At 57.5% G+C, this 20,676-nt stretch overlaps 1 protein-coding gene across 7 annotated transcripts; it reads right to left on the reverse strand.

Annotated features, from left to right (window-relative positions):
• Window positions 1-144: 144 nt before the first annotated feature.
• USH1G (USH1 protein network component sans) lies at window positions 145-20,183 on the reverse strand. 7 transcript variants are annotated; one of them, XR_006171142.1, is made up of 4 exons: window positions 18,238-20,183; window positions 12,244-13,485; window positions 3,048-3,121; window positions 2,797-2,897 (listed from the first exon to the last, which is right to left on the reverse strand). XR_006171142.1 is itself a non-coding variant. In XM_042833061.1 (3 exons), exons 1-3 carry the CDS (start codon window positions 18,399-18,401, stop codon window positions 785-787), a joined length of 1,455 nt encoding a protein of 484 aa, XP_042688995.1. In that variant the 5' UTR covers window positions 18,402-20,183; the 3' UTR covers window positions 145-784. The 7 variants fall into 7 exon arrangements, 5 of the variants coding, with proteins under 5 accessions (XP_042688995.1, XP_042688997.1, XP_042688994.1 ...); XM_042833061.1 differs by lacking the exons at window positions 2,797-2,897; window positions 3,048-3,121 and adding an exon at window positions 145-833; XM_042833063.1 differs by having other exon boundaries at window positions 2,797-3,121.
• Between the last annotated feature and the right edge of the window lie 493 nt (window positions 20,184-20,676).

The following is a 20,676-nucleotide window of genomic DNA, read 5'->3' on the forward strand; positions in this document are numbered from 1 at the left end:
GAAGGGCGAGGAAGGAAAAAATAGCGATAACGATCGCGTAACCCCGAAGCCGAGGAGGGCGCGGAGGCGCAGCGCCGGCCCCGCACGCAGCTCTTCCCGACGCCGCAGAGGTGTGGGAGGGAGGAGCGGGGCCGGCCGGCCGGGGAGGAGGCTGAATGCAGATGAGCAACCGCAGGAATCCGCGCTGCCCATTTCGGGGAGGGCCGGGATAAAGGTGGGAAAGTGACGGAGAGGCGCGAGGGGACGCTGAAGAGAAAGGAGCCAAAAGCCAGCAACAGCACCAGAAAACCCAGGCAGAGCATCTGGGACACGGGATGGGGCTTCCTTTCCTCCGGAGCCCATCGCGGGGAGATGGGATCCATGGGGGAACAGCGAGCTGCGGAGGAGGAAACGAACCGCACCGCTGTGCCTCTACTGCAGCACCGACACCCACGGGAGCCTCCTCCTTTCCGTGCTGTTTCCACGGGTTTTGTAAGAACTTCCTCCCTTCCATCACTGTCTCCCAGAAATCACAGGGACTGAAAGCTTCTGGGACACGTGCACAGACCCCTGAGCCCTATGCAGAAGGGCTATCAACCATCACTTCGTCTTCGGGGCACTGGAATTTATTCTTTATTTCTCCTCACCAAAAGCTGCACCGTCTCAACAAGAAGTTGTTGCTCCCCCCAGACTCCACAGCACCGACACCTGCTTTGCTGCACCTGATGCTGTGCTGCCACGGCCCCAAACTGGGATGGGCTCTGGGCTCAGCCGACCCCTGCAGTGACCCACAGGGAGGTGAGCCTCACCCAGCACTGCACCACGTTCTGAGCCCCAGGGGATTCGTGTCACACCTGGAATAATTAAAAATAAATAAAATAGAATCACACTCTGCAAAAGGGAAAATCTGAGAGAGAAGATCTAGCAGCTCTGCAGTGTGCTCTCTGCTCACTTTGCGAAGGAGTTTCCAGAGTCACTAAATGAAACTCAGCATCTGGAGCCCCAGCAAGCCTCCGTGGGCAACTGAGCAACGCATTCATCACCGAAGGAACAGAGCAGGAGTTCATCCCACTCGCAGCGTCACCGCCAGAGGACGGTGGCAGCACAGTGAGAAGCTGCTCTCAATGCCAGAGGGCGAGAGGTGAGCTGCAGCACAGCTAACCATCGCACAGCTGCAGGATGGGGCAGCACGGATCCTGTGGCAATGTTGAAGGTGGGGATCACGACCTCCAGGTCCAGGAGCAATGAGAGGCAGCAGGTGAGGTCAGACTATTTGCGGCAAGGATTTGCTGGGCACCAGCACTGATTGGCACCAACAAGTTAATGAATGGCCCCAGGTATGCATGGGGCTCCCCAGCTCAGGAGGGAGATGAGCAGCTCACCTGAATGGCACAGCTCCTTTTGCTGCTCTCCCTCCCCCCTTCCCAGGAGCGAGGACAGCGTCTGACCTCAACAAAGGGGGATTTCCAGTTCAGGACTTGGAGTTTGCAGGCCTATATCTGCTTCCTCACTGCCCTGTAAAGATTTATGTTCAAAATGAACATTAAATGTTCAAAATGAACTTCTGAACCCTGGTTTACATCTTGCTTTCACTACGTGCGTCCAAGCCACGCAGCCTCACTGGCCCCAGCAAGATTTTAGGGATGAAAGCAAAAGATAACATGCCCCCATTCCCACCACAGAAACAAACACCTCCAATTTTGCAGGAAAAAAAAAACAAACAAACAAACCAAAAAACAACAGAGCAAAGAGTCACAAATCCTCCAGCACACAGCAGGACAGCAGAGATCAGCGTAATCCCCGGCTGTGAAGCAACGAGCTGCCAGCTGCCACTGACCTCAGACAGCACATCACCAGCACAGGGTCCCTCGAGCACACAGGGCAGAGCCTTCTTCAGCCAAACGGGGCTTTCACAGCCCCAGAGCAGTGAGTTTGTAGCAAAAACTGCAGCAATTGCTGCGCCGAGGGACAAAATTCTTCATCTCTATTCCACTTACCCCATCAGCACAGCTCAGCTTTCCCTCCAGTCCTTCCCTTATTTAACACCTGGCTTTGGATGGGGTTTCCTCCCTGCTTCGAAGCTGAATACATGTGGGCAATCAGCTTAACGAGGAGTTAATTGCCATTATCCCCTTCCCAACGGGCAGAGACTATGCACCATCATTTGTCTGGGGGCCGCTCCTGGTCCTCAAGGAGCAGCCACTCCGGGGTTGATCATCTCACTTCCAAACCTCCCCGAGACCCGGCCTGGGGCACGGAGCTCCACCTGCAGGCAGCGCCCAGCTTCACCTCAGGCCCCCCCAGACCCACTCCGTGCCCCCCCAGCTCTGTACAGGGCTGCTGGGGGAGCAGAGCTGCAAACACCCTCTGCGCACCCCAAATCTTCCACCCTCGGTGTGAAGAAACATCCTTGAAGCTGCTTGAGAAGTGTCTGCGCAGGCACCAGAGGGAGTCACAGCTCCACTGTACGTCTGCACAGCCGGTCATTTTGCCAAAACTCGGCTGCAGGCGGCCCCAGAAAGGAGAGCGAGGCTGCCACCCCGTACCGCGAGAGCATCTGTGGCTGCTCCACAGCCGCCCTTGTCCCAGAGGACACCCGCGTTCCTTTGGTGGAAAGCACTGGGATGGGTTGGCCCGGGTCGCTCACTCGCCCTCGTGCTCCCAGCGCCGCCAGGACGCGCCGAGGCAGCGCGCTTCGCTCCGACAAACCGCCGCCGCCCCGGGCAGCCGAGCTGCCTGCCGACACGAGGCGCTCGCGGGCGCTTCAGCGGTGGGAGGATTCCTGTCGGCGCTCTGCCGCTCTGGAAGTGGCCGCGTGCCGTCGCCGTCGTGGTCCCCGTGTCCCTCAGATCCAGCATGGGGACAATGGCGAGAACAAAACCCAACACAGCGGGGACAAAGCGGAGTGGAATCCTGAGCTGGGTGTGAAACAATCGGTTATTGCACCAGTTTGGTGGAAATTGCCCAAACCCTTCGTCCCTTCCCAGCCCAGATGGCTCCCAGGGACTCGATGTGCATTCACCACCTGCCCCTGCGGCCACCATTACCAAAACGCCGTGGTGCCTTACCTGGACCATCCTGATGCCATTCCCAGACCATCCTGATGCCATTCCCAGACCGTGTTTTCCGTTTTATATATCAGCTGTGAATAAAGCAGCTGTCATCCACCCCCTGCTCCATGCCGGCTTAATTTCAAAAGCCTGGCTGGAGGTGTCAACTAATCACAGACTTCCTCCACTTAGCAGCTCAGGGTGCAGGTGATCATTAGTTTGGGTGCCTCTGCTGTTGCCCCGACCGAAACTGCTTGCCCCCACCCCTCGGTCCCCGGTGTCATCGCATGGCAAGGTGTTACCCAACACAGGGCTCAGGGCAGGATCTGTTCCGCTCCACGAAGCCGTGCTGCCCAGCTCACGGCTGCGTCCATAAAAAGGGGGAAACCTGGGTCCGCCCCCCCAGCTCCATTTGGTTGCAGAGATTTGGGGCGAATCATGGGGAGGCGACCACTCATTTGGCAACACCAGAGAGACATCTGTGCTGCAGATCCCCAAATCTAAGCCTAGTTTTCATGCAAACACGGCACTACCCGGCCCTGACCCTCCCAGTCCCCAGGCTAATGGGATGCCACACACATCTCCCCACGGCACTGCATGGCACGCAGCCGCCCACACGACACTTTTCCCACTCCATACTGCAGAGGCTGCCAGCTGTGTCTAGGAACAAGGGGCATGTCCAGCCTGCTGGAACAGAGGGACACGGGCAAGGCAGACCCTGCAGGACAGAGCTCCAAGTGTCGGATGGATGCACCCAAATATGATGCACTCGAGTCTGGGATGGCACAGCCAGCACCGCCATCGTGGACAGCCTGGTGCCACCCTACAAGGCTATTTCTCAAGGCTACAACAGACCAGAAGGGACACAGTGTAGAACAGCGTCCTGCCTGGCACCCACTGCCTTTGTTCCCAGCAGTTCCTGGCCGCACCGCTGTGTTTGCTGAGTCTCAATAACACAGAGATAAGCCAAGGCCTGACCGATTCTCTGCTTTGACTCCATCTCTGCTCTGGATGGGATCATGAGACGCCGCACAGAACTCCCACCGAAACCAGAAATAACTGCAACATGAACATCTCCCCACCCATTACATGGACACCCCCAGCTCTCCTGGAGCAGCCCACACGTGCAGCTATCAGTCAGACAAGGAGCCGCTTGGTGTTGTCTCTGTACCTGGGATGGGCACCGGTGCTCGGCCACAGATTGGTGCCACCCTCAGCTGCACACAGTGCCCGGTGCCATAGTCAGGTGCCACCCGGCAGAGGGGAAGCAAGGGCATGCATGGCCATGATGTAATCTTGCCCCGGAGGCCGTCCCTGGAAGGGAGCGAGCTGCCCGGCCGGGGTGGAAAGCCAAGGCGTTATGTCATTCCTTCAGGCTGGAAATTTGGGTGGGAGCCAAAGGGCTGCCCAGATCACACCAGGCTCCAAGAATGTGTCCCAGTCTCGGCAGGTCTCGCATGCCAGTACCTTAATTCCATCTTTCGGCCACCAAAGAAAGGCAACGGTCGAGGTAACAGGGCGGGGGAGAGGGGCTGCTGTCAACTCCCTGCTCTGCCCGTTGGCAGCCCCAGAGATGCATGCAGCCAACAGCCTACAAGACTTGTCCATCTCAGCAAAAGGGAGAATTGGGCTGAGCTGCTCCCAGCCCATCTTTCCATGGAGCAGCCCAGATTTTGGGGCAGGGACAGCCCACCAGAGCTGGCTGTGTTTAATGTGGGTGCTCAGATGCACTTTGCCAGCCATAGGGATAACTCACACACGGGCTGGCAGGGATTTCATCAGCACGACCAGACCCATACAACCAGTTAGCTTGGAAAAACAGGGACAATTCTAATGACAGCTTTGGAGCAGTGGTGCTCTGGGTCCCAGCACTCCGCAGGAACATCTGGCAGAGCCTGCAGGAAGCTGTGGGGCAGCCTCGGCTGCAGGCCCAGCCCTGTGCAGGATGAAGGAGACATCCCAGCTCCCGTGTTTTGTAGCTCCTAGGAATACATGAACACAGAACTGCTAGATTTTGCAACTAGGGCTGCAAAGCCACTCATTCTCCCTAGCCCCAGTTCTCTAGCTTTCCCCCTAGAGCTGTTGCAGGCCAATGCAAGTTGCTGTGTGCTAATCCCAGCCCGAGGAACTGGGAGCCACTCTGACCCAGGCAGCACTGTCGCTGGATTATACCACTGGCTTCATCCAGAGCCGGCTGGGATCGGGGTCAGCTGCAGCTGCCATGCTCAAGCACTTGGCTGCAGGAGGGCCAAGTGGGGCAAAGCAAAAGAGGGAGGAGGCCCAGAAAAAGAAACAGGGCTCAGAATAGAAACCAGGTTAGGGCTACACTGTGGGTGGCGGGAGCAGGTATTGCTGGCTGCCATGCCAGCCCTGGGGACCGCAACCTCCACACCAACCTCAACAGCGCAGCCAATACGATGCCATGGGAGCACGGCAATGCAGCAGGCTTGAATGGTCTTCACCCTTGGATTTTGAGTCTTCCAGCTGGAGGGCGCAGGGGGAAAGGGGCTGCAGGAACCTGTATGCGAAAGGGCTGAAGGCTCAGCCCTGAACCAAGCCCGAGCGCTGGGGCAGCTGGACGGTGGAAAGAGAGAACTGAATAGCAGGGAAAAAAATTATCAGATAATTTTTGCTCCTTTCTTCCTGAATGGGAGAAAGAACAATCAACAATGAGCCAAGCTGCGCAGATAAGCCTGACCTCCCACAGTGCCGGCCGGGCGAGCGTCACTGGGCTGGCACTGCCCCGAAGCGCTGCGGCTCACACGGGGACATCGGCACAGCGCCGCCCCGCACACCGCGTCTGCCGGTAAGCACGGAGCTGAGCCACGGCCGCGGCCCTGCTGGGCTGCAGCCAGCTGGAGCTGGGCACGGGTCCGGCACGGAGCTGATAGGGGCTTTACCGATAGCGGCAGTTCTGGGAACGGCCCCGCGGCCCGCCCCCGGCCCTATTCCTCAGCACAATATCGCCTTCCGGCACGGCGTAGGTGATGTCCTTGGGAAGCAGGGCGATTTGCTGCAAGGGCAGTGACTAAGGGGTGAGTTCTGTTGGAAAAAGGGGTGACGCTGAACACTGTGGAGGTGATGGGAAGTGAATACGTAGGACTCAGGCTGCTCAGGGAGCTGTGGCTTTCCTGAGCCACGGACCACCCCAGGGAAGCCAGGTGTCTCACCCGGATCTATCCATCAGCTTCAAATCATGAGAAAACTGCTTCCATAAAATCCAGAAGGACAAATGCTGCACATTATTGCAAACACCATCCCCACGACCTCTGTTTCTCCCAGACGCCAGAATGTCGGTGCCCCCACTTCATGCTGCGTTGCTCCATTCCCAGTAATTCAGGGGAAGGTTAAAATGGTGCCTTCATTCAGCCCTCAGATCCAGGACCCACTCACTCCCCAGCAGACCAAAGCCTCCCCAGAGGCACCCGCAGCACCAACGTCACACACGGGTGAAACCAGTCTGCGCTGGGGACACGTCCCCAGTCATGGCACTGGTCCTGGCCAGGACGAGGCAGACTGAGCCCATCGTGCTCCTGCCTAGGGAGCCAAGTGAAGCCGTGGGCTGGGTGAGTAATGCCCTGGGCTGGCTGCCTCGAATACTTGGGGCTGATCTATTGCCTGCATGCCAGGAGGCGATGACCGCTTGCCAAGGTGTGGATGCCTTCCTGGAGCTGTGAGCGGGGCTCAGGGCCACATCCCAGCCTTGTGCTCACGCTTCTGTGCCATCACTCATCCCCTTGCTCAAAGCAGAGCCTCCAGCCCCCAGCCAGGACCCTGCTGTCCCCCACACCTGCTACTCCCAGGAGTGGCTCTTGGGGACATGGGCAGCACCACACCTCCCACCAAAGCCGCTCTTTGGTCATCCCACGCGTCCCTCTGGGGATGGCTCTGGGTATGACTGAGCCCCAGGGGCTGCTCAGCCCTCACAGGCTCTGCCCCAGAGCAGCAGTCACACACACGCTGGTGCTGCTGCCGATATCCTGCCTACACTGTGTAGCCTCTTACATCAGAAGGCATCTGGTCAGCTCCTGCCTCCTGCCTGCGCCGGCACCACAGCAGCTCCCAGGGCCCAGCACTCGCAGTCCCACACCCTAAGGATCCCTAAATGCACCTCCATGGGGTGCGCATGAGACTGGGACAGGAGAAAGGTGTCCTCCCTCTCAGGGCACACACACAGCAGCCATCGCTGGTGTCTTCTGAAAGCAGAAAAGAAAAAGAAAGGATGTCTTAATTCAGTATTAAATTTCTTTTCTATTTTTAATTTAAGAAATTTTGGTATGGGGATACTGAGCTGGCATCTTCCTCAAGCATGGAAACCCTGAGCCCCTGCATGTTTTCCAGACCCACACAGATGGGTTAAGGGGTGCTGGGGCAGCAGGGCAAAGGCGTTCTGCATTGGGTAGGACGCAGTGCCAAGGACAGCACCCATCCTCTCGCTTCCTCTTCCCAGCCATGAACTATATGGAAAATCCCCGTTCAGATCTTTGCCTGGAGCTGCAGTGGGCAGCCAGTTCACTGCACGCTAAGAGGCTGTGCAGGATGCATGGAGCACACGCTCAGGATCCATGCGTGTGTTAGCATGAGTGACTGAGCTCAGGGCATTGCTGCTGGGCATCTGCTGTCGTCCCCCGGGCCTTCTGATCGTCTCTCGTGGGATGCAAAGCACTGCGTGGTTTGTGCCCGACTCCCTTATGTAAGAGTGGTGGGGATCAGCCCTGGTTTGTAGGTCAGAAAATGGAGGTGCAGGGCAGGTAAGGGATTGGGCTGGGTCAGCCGGTGAGTCAGTGCCAAAGGAGGGACCGGTGTGGCGGAGGCTTTATTAGCAGCTGAGGGGTGGAGCGAGGCTCCCAGGCAGGCGAAGGCACAGCCGAGGCGCAGCATCGGCCCATCGGGGTCTCGCCCTCTCGCCTCGTGGCCCCGCATCCTCAAATCCCCGACCGCCGGCCATGCGGCCCCGCTGCCCCCAGTGCCACCCCTAAGGGCATCGGAGCTGCCCGCGCCCGCAGCCCCGCACCTCGACACGGCCGCAGCAGTGCCAGGACGCCAGGGATGGAGCAAGGTCAGTGAAACAGGTTTCTCCTCCTCCGTCCCTCGAGCACGGCGCTTTCATTCGCCCTTCCCTGCGCAGGTTGGGAGCTATGGACTTGTTGACAGCGGCTCTCGTTAGCTCTGTTATTGAGCTGGGATGGGGTTGGACATAGCGGCTCAGACAGTGAGCGGTCGCCTCACGCGTGTTCCCATCTGGGAGTCTTTGCTGCGGCTCTTCCTCCAGACTTGTAAAGATTCTTTGTGCTCGGAGACCCCTGCTGTGGGGAGGTGGGTTCTGGAGGACCAACCTCCATGCCACGGAGCTGGGCTGCAATAAGGCTGTGGGGCTGCCTGAGCACTTGGTGCCAGTGTTGGGGACTGGGAGTGGGGCAAGGATTGGGGTTGTCTGGGAAAGGCTGAACACAGTGCTTAGGATAGGAGCCAGGATCCTTCCTCTGCCCCATTCAGGGTTTTTGCCCCACTCTCCTCTGCATTTCTCTCCTGCGCCTGCCACCCGTGCGCATCGGGATGGGGACACACAGAGGCAGCATTCCCAAAATGCAGCCTGAGCTGGCTGGGGCAGCACCCCACAGACACAGTGGGTTTGGCTGCAATGCGGCCGCACCAGGCAGGTTCCAGTGAGACAATGGGATGGAAGCAAAGGGGTGCTGAACCCAGCTCAACCCGTCCTTACACCTCCTCCAGGGCACGGGTCCCTGAGCAGGCAGGGGTCCCGGGGACTGCAATGGGGGACAGGGAGAGCTGCGAGGTGATCTGCTCTTCCTGCTGGCACTAGGCAACGCATGCAAGTTGGAGCTTGGTGTGCTGCACTGGGGAAAATTGTTTCTAGTTGCTGCTGAAGTACATCTTAAAATGTTAAAGAACTCCCTGCAACCCCCACCAGCCTCGTATGCTTCTGCAGAAAGAGCTGTGTACCGTCACCATGGGGACTGAAAAGCGATCACAACCACAACTCCACAGCTGCAGAGCAAACATGTGCTGCCATTGCCACAGCAAAGCTGAAAATCTCAGATCAGGCTGGGTTCCCATGCTCTCCTCTGCAAGGCAACAAGTTCAGGCTCACCCGCCTACAACCAGTGCTGTCAGCCCCACTCTGGCCACAAGAGGTGCTGGGATGCAGACATTGCTCTGCACCAGTGCTGTGCCCCTACTTCCCCAAGATGCTCCATGCCGTTCCTCAGCGCTCCTCCAGAGCAATCTGGGAACAGCACTACTGGGGAGCTCACCCAGAGGGAGAACCCATGTCAGCATTTACAAATTGTGTGAAGCAGACATAGAAAATAATTTATAAATAAAAATAATGTGTTCATGCTCACAGGTGCAACCCAAGCACCTGCAGGGCCAAACCCAGCCCCAGCAACAGGGGTGGCATTTGGGGCCACATCCAGCCCTGTGCCCTGATGGGAGCAAAGCCGTGTGCAGAGGGAGCTCTGTGTTGACCCCCACAGTGCTGCCTCCATCCCGGCCGTCCCCTCCCGTCTGCACACCATGTTACTCAGCTGTCCATCCAGGAAGTGAATTCCCAGCAGGATGGGCAGGAAATTGTTAAGCAAATGGTGTGCAATGGCGCACACTGGCCTGGCAGGTCACTGACCCCAGTGCCGCCCTCTGCCTGGGCTCCCGGTGTGGAGCACAACACAGGGCCGTGGGCTGAGTGCTGTGCTGCCCAGCCTCCAGGGGTCGCTTCCAGCTGCAGGACCCACTTGACGTCCCATGGCCTTTCCTGGCTTCCACTGTGGTACCTGGTACCCGGGAATTAGGGATGCTGCGTGTTCTGCACCATTGGGGTAGGGAAACACATGCCCAAACACAGGGACTTGTTTTTGCTAATTTAGCATGGAGAGCAGCACAAGGAGGGCTGGCATTTAGGGCATAAAGAGATGTGGATTCATGGTTCCTGGCTGAGTCTGGTCACCCCAGCTGTGGTGGCTGGTGTTTGCTTGCAGGCAGCATGGAGCCAGGACAACCCGCCTGCTGCCCGGGTTTCTGTTTGGGAGGGTATGGAAGGGTGTTCTCCAGGGTGTGCCAGCCCTGGCCTCCACCCTGCTTTCATAAGAACCCACTCCAAAAGGAGCTTGTTGATCTTGGTCACAGAGGAGATGCAATTCATAGCGGTGAGATTTACCTGCCAGGGCCTGGCTGTGCCAGGAGATGGGGAACAGCCACATATCTGCATCCCAGGGATGAGCAAAGCTCAGCTCCATCCCCAGCCTTGCGGGATGCAGGCACCCAGGGTGAGCCACCTGCTGCAGGACGGGGGGACATGGAGCACCCTGCCCTGCAGGGCTGTGGGAAATGACACGGTGGGAAATAGAGAAGCCACGGCCAAATACCACAGCAGAGCTCAGAGAGCGACCGCGTCACTGCTCAGGTTTGGTCCGTCTCTGCAGTTGTGGAGGTGACCACGTTGGTCTCCGAGCACGGCAAACCTGGGGTTTCCTGGGACCTGCCTGTCCCGCGGCCCTCGGCGGCGCATCGCTTTTCAGCTCAGCCCTCCCAGCAGCTCTCTGGAGGAGAGCCAGGTCGGGAGAGCGGATCTCTGTGTTCCTTCAGCCTGACAACAGCAGTCACTCCGCGTCTCCGCGGCGCGGCCCATCGCGCTTCCCGGGCCGGACCCAGCAGAGGGAGCTGCGGCACCGGGAGCTGCGGCACCGGGAGCTGAGCAGCCATGCATTAGGATGCTCGGACCGGGCCCCGCTGCACACAGCTGTGATGCCCACAGGTTCTGCCCCCAGGCCTGGGAAGTTCTGGATGAAATTCCAGGCTCAGCTCCTGTCCTGCAAGGACAGGACAGACACATGGCCCATGTTGCAACAGGAAACAGCCCAACAAAACAGCATCTTCATTTCAGATCATCACGCTTCCCACAGCACAGGTCAGTCTCACGGATACACTGAGCTCCACTGGCAGAAAGCAGGGCTGGCAATTCTCAAGCTGAACAGCCCCAAACCAGCATAACCAAAACTTCCTTCCAAACCACAATATCAAACAATGGACCGAAGCGACCGAGAACCAGAGATGCAGCTCCACAGCCCCCTGCTCCTCTACCCAGTGCCCCAAATCAACCACTTGCTCAAGAAAGAACAGATGTGATTGTTTATTTTGGGTCCCTTGGAAAATACCATCACACTGCTCCTTCCTTTCATGGCTTCGTGTGTTCTCAGCCCCACAAGCATTCCGCTGGTGAGCGGGAGGAGGTGGCAGCTGCCTGGTCCCATCCCAGCAGCCATCCTCCATCGGGTACCGCTGGGAGCATCTCATGGATGGAGCAGAATGGGGGAACAGGAGGGCAGGGCACAGGGGTGGACGGGGACGGCTGCAGCTTTCAGCTGCCCCAGGCAGAGAGTCTCTGGCTTGTGATTTCTGGCAACTTAGAACTGTGTTTGTTTCATTAAAAAAAAAAAAAAAAAAAAAAAGAAAAAAAAAAAACCAATAAAATGCTGCTGCTGCTATCTGCAAAAGGAAAGAGAAAAGCCTGTCAGCACCCTGGAGGTCCAAGACTGAGCTGTGCTGGAAGCCAGAAAAACGAGGAAGAAACACACAGATTTGTGAAGGATGGGAAGCAAAAGGAGCACAGTGGTTGTGGTGTCAGCAGACGTGACAGCGGGAACACCATGCTAATAACTTCAGTTCACCTCAATGGCAAGCATGCATTCAAACCAAGCCAAACAAACTCTGGAAAGGCTATAAAGTAACATCTCCAACCCAGATAACGCAATCTCCAAAGATCTCTGAAGATGTGAAGCTCTTGGGGAAGGGCTGCCAATGGCACTGGGCGGTGCGCTCAGCCCGCTCCCACCGGGAACCATCATTACTTCTTTCCAAAGGTGAAGAGTCAAGGCAAGCGTGAGTGTGGTTGGAAATCCCAGCTAGGGGACTCAGAAGAATCAGACCACAGAGCAGTCTGCATTCATAAAGGTTATGAAACAAAGCAAGGACTTCACATCCTGCCCAGCCACAAGGGCTGTTGAGTAATGAGCTAATGCTATTGCCACCTCTCTGAACTCTCATCATTTCCACACAAGCAGGAATTTGCTCACACACAGAAGCACGGAGGTTACCTGGACTCCTACTTTTCCAAGTGAGTTGAAAAGCAGACCTTACATTATCCAAATCTCCACCCGCTGAAAGGTTTAATCGCTCAGTGGCCCCATCTCCTACTTACAGTTCAGTGTCTACAATAACGGCTGGCCTCTCCAGAGTCTGCCGTCTCCTCTGGATGGCATCCACGATCTTTTTCCGGGGGCCCAACGGGATGCTGATACTCTTCAGGTCATTGTCCGAACACAGCATGAGGGCCTCCAAGTCGATCTTTTCCTTCTTCAAGATAGAGACGAACTCAAACATGTGCAGGGAAGCCAGGAAGGTCTCCAGGGGGCTGGTGTCCGGTTCGTCATCGTCATCGAGGCCCAGCTCCACCTCGTCCCAGGGCAGCTCCTCCGCGTTCCTCTCCTGCAGGCTGTTGGCACTGCCGATGCTGTCGTTGAGACTTGGCGAGCGCTGCAGGCGGCTGCGCAGTTTGACTCCTGCCCCGTCCGCGTCGCCCTCCCCCGGCACGCCGGCGTCCTCGCGGCCGATCCCGAAGAGCCCGCTGCTGACGTAGTTGCGCCGGAACACCATGGTGCCCAAGCCGGGCCGGGTGAACAGCGACTCGTGGCCGGAGTCGGTGCTGACTTCTGAGCGGGCCGAGTCCGTGTGCAGGCCCGGGTCGCTTATGGCACGGGAGACGGTGTCCTCGTCGGTGAGGAACATGTCCCGGACGTTCCGCCGACTCCACTCCTTGGGGCTGGCGTACGTGCCCTGCTTCACAAACATGACGTCGCTCCCCAGCTGCAGGCCCGACAGGGACCGCACGCTTTTCCTCCCGTCCTCGTAGATTTTGAACGTCCCGTCCACCTGCTTCTTCTTCTCCAGCTTCTTTTGTATTTTCGTCTTTCCCTTGGCTGTGCCGTGGATGGTGGCTTGTGAGTACGGCAGAGAGGTCACCGTGGACATGTGTTGGAACTTCTTGCTTAAGGTGCTGCTCGAATAGCTGGAGAAGCTCATGGTGTCTGAATTATCCAACATTTCCTTTCTGTACCTTTTCTCCATCCTTTCGTGGTGCTTCTTCTGCAGCTTCACACAGTCCTTGATCCTCCGCTCGGCATCCCGGAACGCCTTGTCCTTCAGCTTGCTCACCAGCTTGGGGTTGAGGCTGCTTTGCTTCGCGGCGATGGAGTCCAGGTAGCGCACGCACTCCATGTGCCCCTTCATGGCTGCCATGTCCAGCGGGGTGTGGTAGTCATTGTCCAGGCACCAGATGTTGGCCCCGAAGGAGATGAGGAAGGAAAGGCAGTTCAGGTGGCCGTTGGCCGCCGCCAGGTGAAGAGGAGTATTCCCCCAGATGTCGCATTTGTCTGGATCCCCCCTAGACAGCAAGGAAAAGAAGTGTTAGCATGCTGCCTCGTCTGACAGACGGCTGGGAGATGTCCTAAAGAATGAGATATTGAAGGTGTGCGGGGCAAAGCAGTACCTGCACAATGAATCTTTTTCTCATCTCCCACAGCCGGGTGTTAAGTTTTTGATGGGGTGTGCAATGCCATGGAATCATGTGCCTGACAGACAAACCTACAGTAATTCCTATGACTTGAATTGAGCTCTCAGGACGTTCGTGTTCCTGCATCAAACCAGTTTTTGGAGCGAGACAGGCCAGGTTCTGATTAGCCCAGAACTGAGATGAAAGGCTGACTCCAGCTCAGGTCTCAGAGTTTCCAACCTCAAGCATACCACTAGGCGTTATTCAGATGCCATCTTCATTCCGATCGCACAGAGACATCCCAAAATGCCCCTCCATACACCGCAACTGAAATGGGACTCCACGTCACCCCACCCCAATAGGAACACCACCACAAAAGGGCCACCCCATCCTCAGCACAGGCTCTGAACGCCGCGCTGCGCCTTTGCACCTCTGTGTTATCTGTGCCAGGGGAACCCAGAGCAGCAGAGGGCACGACTTCAGGAGGGGACGAGGGCAAGGCTGTGGCACTGCCTTGAGGTTGGGCTTCTGGGGGGGTTGCCATACCACGTGCGGTTTCGATTGCACGTTGGTATGAGCACATCCTAAGAATCCAGTTTCAGAGAAAGTGCAGATAAGGTTTCTGCACTCCTCAAGAGTTGGACACGTGATTAAAGCCATGAATGTCTCTTCCCACATCGTGCCCTGTCCCAGCTGCGCTGCTGGGGCACAAACTTGCCCACACCTCCTGCCTCCCTTGATGGGACAAACACAAATAGGATTTGGGAGACCTTCACCCTTCTGCCGTTCCCCTGTATCTATGATCAGCTGAAACGAGAGATGGCTCATGCCACTGCTGGCACCAGCTTTCACTCGAGCGTGTGTGCTAATGATATGCAGCCAGCAGTATCTGTCAGCAGAGCACTCTCCTTCAGGAGCATGGATAAGGCAAAGCTTCCTGTGAAGGCTGCATGGCTCCACGCAGCTCCTGCCCCACTCCCCTCTGCCCTTCCCCAGGGGGCTCTGTAGGAACCCAGCACTGTCCCTTCACCACAAGGTCCCCATTAAGCAGCAGCTGGTCAAAAGGCCCAGAGCTGTGTAAGGGAACTGAGCCCCACAAACCCTACACGATTTATGCATTCAGAGCTTTTGTCATCTCTCATAGAAGCAGGAAAAGGCTGCAAAGATGAGGGGGCTGAGAGGAGGAGGATGGGGAGGCTGTGGGGCCGAGGGAGCCATCAAGGCATCAGCAGAGGTCCTGCAGCAACACCGAGCTCCCAGGAGCAGTAACTCCCCAGCCTTCCCTCCCACCCCTGTAGTGACATGTTCAGGCTGGGAAATTCATGGGCAGGATAAATATTTGATGATTTGCAAGAGAGGAGTAAATTATTGATGCAGCTGGATTAAAGAGCCAGCGAAACTGGAACTGCTGGGGCTGGTGGTGGAGTCCAAGGGCACGAGAGGGGCCGGACACGTATGAGGATCTGTGATTCGGATGGGCAGGTGGCAGTGGCTCAGATGGATTGGCTTTGATGCCCAAGGCAAGCTGCATGGATGCTTCACCATATCTCTCACATCCACCTGGTTGCAAAGAGCAAAGACAGAAAGCTCCTGGGGGATTCACATCTGAAGGTTTACTTTGCTCATCCTTTCATTGCCTCCGAGAATAAATGAGGGGAAAGAGCACCAAACCCAGCTTTCTCTGGACATTTCCACTGGCTAAAGCAAAACTTACAGTGCAGAATTATATCCCTAGGTCCCTTTGTCCCATACATGTCTGCCAGAGGCACCAAAAACAAGGAAGGAGCAATGCTGACTCGCAAAGGAGACGTGTTTGATCTGGGTAATAACAAGCCCTCCCCCCGCTGGGCGCCCAACTGCCCAAAACTTCCCCTCCAGGGCACTGCGCATCGGCAGATGCTGACTGCAGGGTCCACTAAGTGGGAACACATTTTAATAACAGGTGTGAAGCACAGTGCATCTCAGCTTCAAAGTGTTTTTGAGTGCTGAGTCAACTCCCATAATCATCGCTATTAAAAATGCTGTTAATTGAGCTCCTTGGGTGGACGTGTGCATCTCCTGAGTCACCGCGTTCTCCCCGTGACACGCACGCTCACTCCCTTCCTGCCGGTTTTCCCCTTCCACTTCTCCCCTGGGACCCCAATTAGCCCGGGACCCGGCCCTTGCACGCGTCCTCCCCTGGCCACATGTGCAGAGTTCCTCCATAGCAAGGGGCTGGCTCACGGCACACTCAGGTGTGGGAAGGAGTGGGGCCTCTGACTGGGACGCAGAGCAGCCCTGGGTTCTGCAGCATGTGACGGTGTTTTGTAGGGAGAGCAGAAAGTCATTCACGGCTTGAGGAAAAACCAAGCAGCTTCAGGGCGATGACGTAAGCAAAGCTTAGAAACGAGCCAGAAAATGAGCTTGGAACCCAGCGCAGAGCCTGAGGTGCCGCACTGTAAGCTTTGCTGAGTCAGGGATTCAGCTTTTGTCCAGTGAGTTCAGGTTCCACACAACCCAGCACCACATGCTCCATGTGAGATTCAGCTCAGGGCTGCCTGTGGCGCTGATTGCGTTCCGCACCATTCCTGCGCTCACCCCCAGGCTGCCCCCCACTGCCACGGGCACAACGCACAGCACTGCCTGTGGATCTCCACAGCAGAAAGACGTACCCACAGCTCTGTGGGCTGCCCCAAGCCAAGGGGGTGCTCCTGGCAGAGCCCCTCAGCTCCTGGAGATCTGGAGCTGGACTGACGCCCATCACTGCCACAGCAGTGCACAACAGACCGTGCTGAAGAATGACTGCCTCCGAAAATCTGCAGCACTAAATGCCAGCCAGCCTCTTTTCCCATCCATTGTGTTAATTGCGGTTTTTTTCCTTCGCTGGAGCCCAGCCAGGAGGAACAAAAAGGCTTTTTGTGTCGCTAACAAGAAGGATGAGCACTGCTGTCCTCCCCTCTGCCCATCCCCTCCAGCAGCGACACTGAGGCAACAGTCCACTGCAGCATCTCTCCACTGCCCAGCACTGGTTTTGGGCATTGGGCACTCTCAGGAGCCCCCAAGATCCTAAATCTCCCCTTGCTCTGCACCATTTTCCCTCCCCAGCACCCCTGCCTGGGAGTTTTTCTGTTCTTTTTTCTGTTCCTCAGCACGGGTTGGAGGGGTGAGGAGGCTTTGCTGCTCAGTGCGTGGTGCTGGGCATGTAGAGAAGGATGCCTGCTTTGCCTTGCCATCCATCACCTAAAGGGCACCATCCCTCCGCCGTGCTATTTTCCCTGTCAGCAGCAAATGTATATTAGACCATTAATTAAACAGCAGCCGAGCTGCACTCAGACACATCCATCAGAATTTAATTGAATGCGAATTTATAAAGGAGGCTCCCGTGCAGGACTGTAACCCTTGAGCTTGGTCGAGGGCACGGATCTGTGGGTCAGCACCAGGCAGGCTTTGGACCTGTCCTCCAGCAAGGCTCCTGGCTGTCAGAGCATCTTCAGAATCCTTTCAGCAGCAGTATGTGCCCAGCCCAGTGGTAGCCCAGCGCATCCCCTCCTGGTTCTGTGCTCAGAGCACGGCATTGGCCTCTCCCCAGCGGACATTCCATCCTGAGCCTTCCTCTGTTGTGATGGGCACCACAGGACTTCTCAAAATGGATGTACACAGCCCTTCTGGCTCTGAATTTGAAGAGAAAATGCTTTATAACGGAAGGGCTGTCGAGTGTGATAGAGCTCTGCCTGCGGACGCAGCCCTTGGGCTGAAACGGACCAAAGCGTCAGGAGATGTTGAGGCCAAAGCAGGAACAGCGGAGATGTGGCTGATCACATACAAGGGAGCAAACACAGCCCAGGGTGGGTGCAAGCAGGGAAGTGCCATCATGTGAGCTGACAGATTCCTTCAGATGAGATGTTCACAAAGCTATGCAGAATGAATACTGACGTGTGCTCCTGGAGGAGGTGAGGGAGGAAAAGTGAGGGAGAACAGGGGAGAACAGGAAGGAATCTATCTGTACTATGAATCAGGTGCAGCACATCTTGCTGTAGCACAGACCTTGCACAGCTTCACCCCTACACCGAAGCACAAAGCCCTCCTGGTACCAAGTCCCTCCCTCTGTGCATCCACACCAGCAACCCTCAGACTTGGCAGCCCCAGCAACCCTGCCCCCAGGTCATCTGCTCCTCGGTTTCCTGAGCTCCAGGTGCAAAGCAGGCTCTGGTGGGGCACATCCCGACCCTGCTTTGGGTAGGACAGGCAAGCATCACCCGCTGCCAGCTGGCACAGCACACATCCCTCCTCCACGAGAGCATTTTGTGGGACAGAAGGAGAACTCGTTGCTTCTGTCCCCTCATTCAGAAGGGCTGGCTTTGTGGCAGTGACCCAACGTGCCAATGTTTTGGCTCTGCCTGTCCTTATAGGACCTGACTCAGGGCTCCCAGAGGGGGACACAGCCCTACCTGGGAGTTACAGAGCAAAGGGTTGGTTACGGGGCCAAAGAAGCTGGGAAAACCCAGAGCAGGCATAAAAGAGCAACGAGGAGAGAAGAACGACAAGTGGGGGACAGGAGCAAAGGCGATATGGACAGCAACCATCACTTTGTAGGACAACTGCACAGGAGGGGAAAGCCGCCGTTCGCACTTCTCTGCCGCGGGGAACCGCGCCGCCAGCACTCACCCTCTGCTGACAATGAGGCGCAGGGCGTCCAGGTTGCCATGGTAGGCGGCCCACAGGGTGGGGGTCATGCCATCCTCGTCCGGCGAGTTCAGGTCCTTCTTGGTGGCTTCCTTCAGCAGGTCCAGGTAGCCGTCCCGGGCCGCTCGGTGGTACTGGTCATTCATGGTGGGCAGCGATTCCCGGGCGAGCACATGGGTGCACAGGGGGCTCAGGGAGTGGGCATGGGGAAGGGGAGCTGCCAGAAGGGCCCCGTCACTGCGTGCAGCTCTGCCCTTAGCAGGACACCTGAGAAGCGCAGGCAGGGAGGCAGGGACTCCTTCCAACCCAGCCACGCTCTCTAGGGCTTCCCCTGGGTCCTAAACATCCACCTCCGCCGGCTCCGCAGCACAGTGGAAGTTTCAGTTAAGCAGCACTGCTGCACCAGGCTCAGCCAAGTGCTGCGGATGCAGGGTCATCCTGAGACAGCTTGCCAGGACTGAATGTCTCCTAACAGAGCAGGCAGAAGGTGTTGCGGGCTGAATCCTGCCTGACACCCCCTGCACCTGACCTTAACGCTGTCAGCAGGGGCTGATGAAGCAGCAGCGAGAGCTCAGCTCCATCAGCAGGGACACGGAGGGACCCCACAACCATCCCTGCTTGTGTCTGAGTACCTCTGCCACAACATGTTGGAGGGGCAACACGAGTCCTCCAACACCTTTCATGCTGAACCAAATTTCTGCGGGGAGCTGCTCAGTGCCAGGGAATCTGCTCTCACAGGATTCCCAGGCCCGGGGCACCCTCTGCTGTTGGGAGGTGCCAAGATGAGCCCGGATGTTGCCCAAGGCACATGGCTGTGGCGGCGCATTGTATCACCCAGTGAATCCTAACCCCTGGGCCACACCATCAGGGAGGAGGAATTTCCTGCTCCTCTCTGTGCGGAGCCCCATAGTGCCCTACGGCAGCAGGGTTCTTTGCCAGCCTCGTGCCAGGCTCCAGGCATGGCACAGGGTGGGCTGGGAGTGGGGTGAGAAAGGGAGGGCAGCCCAGAGCAGCACCAGGTGCAGTGACTGAGCCTGGGCTGACGGCGCTGAGTCCCACCCGCAGGTCCTCTACCGCTCAGCCATCCGTCACGGATGCACCGCACACACAGCTATTTGCTGCCGGGATCCTTCAGGTGAAAAGCAGCCGAGTAATGCCTGCAATTCATTACTGAGGTTATTTAATGATTCCTGCACTATTACTCGCTACCCTTGTTATTACCAGGCTCTGTGGCGGCTCCCACGGGAGACCGAGAGTGTTGCCCAAGGCAGGAAACGCTCCTTCCTCTGTTTCCGCTGTCAGTGCAGCTCCTTGCATGCTGCACTGTCCCTAGAGGCGTTCAAGGCCAGGGTGGATGTGGCTGGAGACCCTGGAGGGTGGTTGGAGACCCTGCCGGGGGTAGAGGGGTCGGAACGAGATGATCGTTGTGGTCCTTCTCAACCATTCTCCGATTCTATGCGCAGTCTGCAGTGCCCACGTGCTGTGCGGAGGCTCTGGACAAGGTGAGCACAGTGTGCACGCAGAGCTGCCCGAGCCCCTCCTGCTCCCTGCCCTCTTCCGGGCAGCCCAGCTGCAAATGCTCCAATGGTCCCCACTGCTGACTGCCAGCCAGCGGTTTTCTTGCCATGAGGCAGCGCATCTCATGAGCAGCTGCTTAGCATTGAGTCCTCGGATGAAACCAGCAGGGATCAGTAGAAAGCAGCTGAAAAGTCATTTGCGTTTCAATGGACTTTCCAGCAGGCCGCGTACCCTTCAATCTTTGCTTACAAACGTTTCCCACTTCCTGTGAACGCATCGGTCATGCGAGCAAAAAAACGCACCAGTGGGTCCACACGCACGGCCGATTTTTAGGCGGTCCTACACGGAGCCAGGAGCCGGACCTCACCGTCCCAGCTGCGGGCAGCCCACGGCGCGGCGACAAAGCGGTGCCTTCGGCTCCGACCCCTCCGCGCTTTCCGAAGGCAGAGCGCACGCCGTGCCGCCCCGGGGGCTGCGCGCTGGGAACGGCCCCGCTCGGCACAGCCGCGGGGTGCGGTTGCAGCCGGCGGGTGGCAGCAGGGCAGCGGCAGCGCCGCGTGCGCCGCGGCAGGAAATGAAATCTGGCGGGGAGGTTTCCTTAGCGAGGAACGGAAGCCGCTGCGCGCTGCGTCTCCTCGTCTGCCTGCGAAATGTAACTGTAAAGGCACGCGGAGCCCCACTGGAGGCTTCCGCCCGCCCCAGCCTGCTCCCGTCCCAGCTGCTCTGGGTGCTGGGCTCGTTTCTCCTTGAGATGGGAGAGGAAAAGCTCCCAGCGCGCAGCGAAAGGCGATCCCACCCTGAAAGGCGGCGCGTCGGCGGAGGGGAGCGGAGATTCCCGTCCCCAGATGCTGCTCCGCTTCGTTGCTAAACCTTCCTCCTCATGGGCGTTGTGGGACGATACCG

Source organism: Centrocercus urophasianus, unplaced genomic scaffold (assembly GCF_019232065.1).
Source record: "Centrocercus urophasianus isolate 14NV4802_14NV808 unplaced genomic scaffold, USGS_Curo_1.0 seq_40, whole genome shotgun sequence".
Classification (NCBI taxonomy): Eukaryota; Metazoa; Chordata; class Aves; order Galliformes; family Phasianidae; genus Centrocercus; species Centrocercus urophasianus.